The sequence below is a fragment of the Nuphar pumila genome, chromosome 2, assembly GCF_984573655.1.
Source record: "Nuphar pumila chromosome 2, dmNupPumi1.hap1.1, whole genome shotgun sequence".
Lineage (NCBI taxonomy): Eukaryota > Viridiplantae > Streptophyta > Magnoliopsida > Nymphaeales > Nymphaeaceae > Nuphar > Nuphar pumila.
The window spans coordinates 99,688,563-99,694,562 of NC_143250.1; the positions used below are offsets into that span (position 1 = coordinate 99,688,563).

Genomic DNA, 6,000 nt, shown 5'->3' on the forward strand with positions numbered 1-6,000 from the left:
CTAATACTTCTTGTGACAATGTGGAAGTGATGTACTCGCCGAGAGCTTGATCGTGCTTCATCCAAGTAACAAAGGTAAGATTACGAATAATGTTTGGTAAACTTCCATCCTCTTTTTCTTCTTGTGTGATAAATTCTTGAGGTGTTGGAGTGGAGCCATCCAAGTGACCTGAAAGATCTTGGCTTCGGATGAAAGGAGTAATCTGACGTTTACAAGTCAAATAATTGTTGATATTCAATTTTTCAGAAACTAGCTGCCCAAGAAAATTGGAGGAAAGCCCCGAGTTGACTGAACTATCTATATGCAGACTTATGACAGAAAACATATTTACAGCAGGACTCGGCACACAAAGAAAATTATGTCATGACTCACGACAGAATTTTGAAGAATCAAGTGAGAGAAAACAGCTTTACGACAGCAGATCTGTGTAGGGTGCACAACAGATCTGACTCAATCGGATGAAGAAACACAGACAATGACAGATAAAAAAAAACTGATTTGATTCAAGCAGATCTGGAGTAGGGGAAAACATGTGAAGAAGGGTGCAGGGACTCGGCTTCTGCATGCAAAAGCTGATCAGATGGAAGATGAGGAAACTCGTATGAGGAAAGAAGGCGTGAAACAGGGAAAACACGCAGGTGACGTGATCAGATGGTGTTCATGTGACCAGAATAGGTTGCATGGAATAAAACAAAAAAAAACTCATGTGACCAGACGAGTTTTTTTTTGTGACCAGAAGTCGCGTGAGACAAGAGGAATAAAACCTGATGACGAGAAGGGAAGTCGTGTGATGACGAGAAGGGAAGTTGCGTGAAGCCTTTGCGTGAGACAAGAAGGAACTGCGATACTTATAACTGATGACGAGAAGGAGGAAGACGTAGCTTTCCATGTTTTCGATGAAGGCCCTTTTATGCCCAGAGTTGACGTTGCTTTGATACCATGATAAAACTGTTGTTAGAATCGAGAAATGAGGAGGAGAAAGAGAACTCGGGTGCTTGTTGGGAATCGACAACCACTCTAATCTTTATTGGTTGCACTAAAACACTATTAAGTTTAATAGGGTTACAACTTCTTTTACATGGATAAAATTGCCCTGCATTAATAATACATATTACATAAACATACACGTGATATGGATCCTCTATTAGATCCATATCCGATCCATATTCTAATAAATGGGTCTATAAAGTCAAAACCAAAAGTGATGGGACCCTAGAAATATATAAGGCACGACTCGTAGCCAAAGGTTATGCTCAAGAGTATGGCATTGACTACGAAGAAACCTTTGCCATTGTGGGCCATATGACCATTGTTAGAACTTTAATTACTTGGCTTCTATTAAAAAATGTCCTATATTTCAAATGGATGTCAAAAATGCTTTCTTAAATGAGAGTCTTGTTGAAACAGTCTACATGGAAGCTCCGCCTGGTATTATTATTCCTAAGGGTAAAATATTTCGTCTTGAGAAGGCCCTTTATGACCTCAAACAAGCACCAAAAGCCTGGTATGACAGATTTAGTCATGTTATGAATGATATTGGATTTCATTCTTGTTTGACTGACACTGCCTTGTTTATTAAGTAATCTGATGCAGGTATCATCATCCTTCTTCTTTATGTGGATGATATGATCATCACTGGAGGCGACAAACAAGGAGTTACCAATATCAAAACTCTTCTTAAAACTCATTTTGAAATGTCTGATTTAGGATTATTGAGATACTTTTTAAGAATAAAAGTTGTTTATTCCCCTCGTGGGTATTTGATATCTCAATCTAAATTTGCTTTTGATATTGTTTTCAGGTCTGGCATTACAGATGATAAGAAGGTGAACACTCCAGAAGTGGTCAATGTTAAAATGAAAATTGATGATGGAGAGTGTCTTGATGATCTCACTCAGTTCAGACAACTTGTTAGAGCACTTTCCTATCTCTCCGTCACTCGGCCAGACATAGCACATGTTGTACACACAGCTAGCCAATTTCAACATGTTCCTACTTTTGCTCACATGGGAGCGGTTTTACGTATTATTAGATATTTAAAAAGTTCTCTTTCACGAGGACTCTTCTTGTCTGCATCGTCACCATTAGATAGGGGTGGCTATCGGGTCGGGTTGGCGGGTTGGTGTGTCAGCATACCTCAACCCGAACCGTTTATTAAATGGGTCGGCTGTGGCAAACACGAACCCGACCCGTTTAATAAACAGGTAACCCGACACGACCCGCCAACCCATTTAATAAATGGGTTGGGTCGGGTAAACAGGTTTTCAGGTTCGTGGGTCGGGTTGGCGGGTTGACGGATCGGGTTGGCAGGTCGGGTTGACGGGTCGTGCAGACGGGTTGGCGGGTTGACCCACCCGCCTAACCCGTTTATTAAACGGGTCAGTCAGGTTGGCGGGTTGGCATACCCCCAACCCGACCTGTTTAATAAACGGGTTACGCGGGTCGACCCGTTTATTAAACGGGTTGGCTTAAGCCCAACCCGAACCCGCCTAAGAGGCGGGTTGGCGGGCCGGGTTGACGGGTCGTGTCAGAAATTGCCACCCCTACCATTAGATTTAATTTCTTATACTGATGCTGACTGAGGAGGTGATCCTAATAATAGGCACTCAACTACTAGTTTCTGTGTATTTTTAAGTGAATCTCTAATATCATGGAGGTGCAAGAAGCAAGAGAAGGTTTTTCTTTCCTCCACTGAAGCTGAATATAGAGCCATGGCAACCACCACAATGAAAGTTGTTTGGCTCAGGCGACTGCTCGTTGATATAGGAGCTGAAACACAGGCCTCACAAATGTGTTGTGACAACAAGAGTGCAATCTATATCGCAAGCAATCGGACTTTCCATGAGTGCACCAAACATATTGACATGGATTGTCACTATGTCAGAGAGGAGTACTTGCATGAAACCATTGATCTACCATATCTGACGTCAGAATACCAATTAGCAGACTTCTTCACCAAGCCTCTCGCGGCTCCCAGATTTCACTTTCTCTTAGACAAACTTTCGCTCATTGTACCATAAGTTTGAGGGGGAGTGTTAAAATGTAAACAACACATATATAATAATAAGATTTAATAATAATATTATTATATTATTATTATATATTTTTGTATTTATACTTTTTTATTTTTTTGTAATCTTTCTTTTTGTTTTTGGTATCTAGTTCTATTAGAACTCGATACATCTAGTTTGATCAAGTTTCGGTTGGAACTTAACCAACTTTCTAGCTGTTGGAACTGTAATGAAAAGAGGCGGAAGCACCAATAGAGCAAGTGTCACTCTTTAAGAGTGACCACTAGAGCCAAGAACACAAACACGGAATGTGCACACACAAAAACTCTCAAATATGAAAATGACTTAAAGTCATAAGTTGGATATTATTGAAGAAAGGAAGAGAGGGGTATAAAACCCATACATAAGAAGGAGAACACCTCCTCTATTTATAGAGGAGGGAGGCACTAAAGAAGAGACTACAAGGGGGCTCCCTTGTAGTCGTTGGGAGCTCCAACGGTCAGAAATCTGACCGTTGGGGCCCCAACGACTACAAGAGTGGGGCCCCTTGTGGTCATCCTAAAGAAAGAAAATAAAAAACAAAAAAAGGAAAAAGAAAAAAGAAAAAAGATAAAAAAGAAAAATAAAAAGGTACATTGACTGAATTACAAGAATACCCCTATCGGGTATTTCAATAGAATAAAATATGTATATATATACATATATGTATACATATACTTATATATATACGAATGTATATATATATAAGTATATGTATATGTATATATATATATATATATATATATATTTTAACAGGAACTAGTCCAACGGCTAGAATTCTAGCCGTTGGACTAGTTCCAACAGCTAGAAAGGGAGAGCTCCTTATGAGCTCTCCTTAATACTCTTGTATAAATAAGGGTGCATCCCCTTGTGTAATTCATTTCTCTAAATGCTTTTTAAGCATTTTTCTCTCATAAATAAAGTGTTATTTATTTTTATGCTTTTCCATTTATACCCTTTTATGGGTCTTGTCTAAAGTATCTTTTAGATACTTCCTTTTGAGTAGATTCAAGTGCATTCGTGGAGCCTACCATTTCATTACAGTTGTTGACCACCTATCTCATAAGCTGCATAGCTGAAGGACATTGTGCTTATGTTTATCAACGAGGTTGGACACGACACTAATATTACAGATTGATGCATTTTAAATAAAATAACCGAGGTGTCAGAGCCCTGGGTTAAAATAGCACTTGGGGTGGTTATTGAACTGAAATAATACTTGTAGTTTCTAAAATGTGGAACTACATAAGAGAGAAATCCCATGAGAGTGCTCCTTTTTCCAACACGTGTTTTGGTGCTAATAGAAATAACAGTTTTAATCAGAGTGTAAACATATCCCTCAGATGTTAATGGTTCCCCAAGTATGGCTGCTTTCCATTTTCTTCAACTATGTGTTTCTAAGAATGCATGCATTCATGCTTTCTCATAGCCAAGAAAACGGTGTTCTTTATTGTGATTCATTTTGCTTTTAATCTCTATTTCTAATTGTTAATGTGCATGGTTTTTAAGATCTTACTGTTCGGGTTGAAACGTTTTTTCCCAGAATTATAGCCTATTGATAATCTACTTGCTTGTGTTTCTTGTCTCCCATTATCAGAGCTTTGAGAATGCTTACAAACTACAAGTAATGCCCATTTTTTACTATGTCAAATTGAAGGATGACAGGAGCAAACATTGGAGAGTGCAAGCAGTGGCTATTTCTCCCGATAAATTTGAGAGCCGAAAGCCTCTCCCATCTCCTTGGAGAGGTTTAAGAGATGCTGAGCTTTCAAAGGAATCAGGCATTCCTGGGTGTGTTTTCGTCCATATGAGTGGCTTCATTGGTGGAAACGTGACTTATGATGGAGCTCTAGCAATGGCAAGGGCTGCTCTTAAAATTTGATAGCAGTAGGAAGGGATGCCTGATGCTATTTATATTATACACACTATATTTATGAACATGCAAAATTGCAGTTTCTGTTGTTTCAAATCGGCATGTGTTGGCTCGATTGCTTGCTTATTTGGCTGTCAACTATGCTTTGCACTTTGTGATAGCCATCGTCTGCATGATATTTAGTTACTGTTGGCTACTGGCGTATGATGACATTTCATTTCACTCATCAAGACTATCGGCCTTTTAAGGAAGCTTAACATGTCCGACTTTAGGTTAGTTGCTGAAACATGACCGGGATATTTGAATTAATTTGCTCATCTTGGTCTCAAATTTTTAATGTTTAAGGTCACTAAAGTATCAGTTTTTTGTATTTGAGTTAGAGATGTTAAAAATAACTCTTTTTTTACACATTTTCATTATATGTGCCTTTGTACTAGAGTAATGGATGCAATTTTGTATGTTGAATAGCAGTAAGAACTTTGTTGGTTATAAAAGAATTGGTATACTGTATTAAGTTGTCATGTATTCTTGCTAAATAGAGCGGAGAAGAATTCTATTAAACTTTAGATCTTAGTAGGCTACTTTTTGCAGTACAAGTTTATAGCCTTATAGGAATTTGTTATCAAGAATACCCTGCTGTACTTAATCTACAGGTTTAGTTTTGAGAAAAATGTTGCAACTCGGTTGCAAAAATAACATGGTAACATAATTTCTGTATTTTCTTTTGAGAGAAAATTCCATGGTGCTAATGAATAAAATACATGATTGGATATGGGCATCTAAATAGAAGGTTAAAAGACTCTTGTAAAAGATATATCATGTTGGCATTTTATAGAAAGCTAAAAAGAACCAAAATTCATCCTTTCATATGCTAAAATGTCTGTGCAGGATAGTAATGGTTTGATGCAGGTGAGTATTGTTAGAGGGTTAGTTGGTGTAGTTAAGATAGGCCCTTTTCACCGCACCTTTACAAGCAGTCATCATTCCACTTTGATCAGTCTCCCTGTGAGATTAGATAATCTACTGTTGACCTCTACAAGAACGGAGCCAAAGAATTGTTTACTCAAAAAATTGATG

The 6,000-nt window shown here is 38.2% G+C and overlaps 1 protein-coding gene across 1 annotated transcript in view; it reads left to right on the forward strand.

The window, feature by feature from the left end:
• Positions 1-5,339, forward strand: part of LOC149846366 (uncharacterized) — a 29,857-nt gene extending 24,518 nt beyond the window's left edge. Inside the window, exon 7 of the mRNA XM_089997962.1 lies at positions 4,708-5,339. Within this exon, the coding sequence (XP_089854088.1) occupies positions 4,708-4,932 (225 nt within the window). The 3' untranslated portion in view covers positions 4,933-5,339. The remainder of the gene's footprint in view (positions 1-4,707) is intronic.
• The last annotated feature ends 661 nt before the right edge of the window (positions 5,340-6,000 follow it).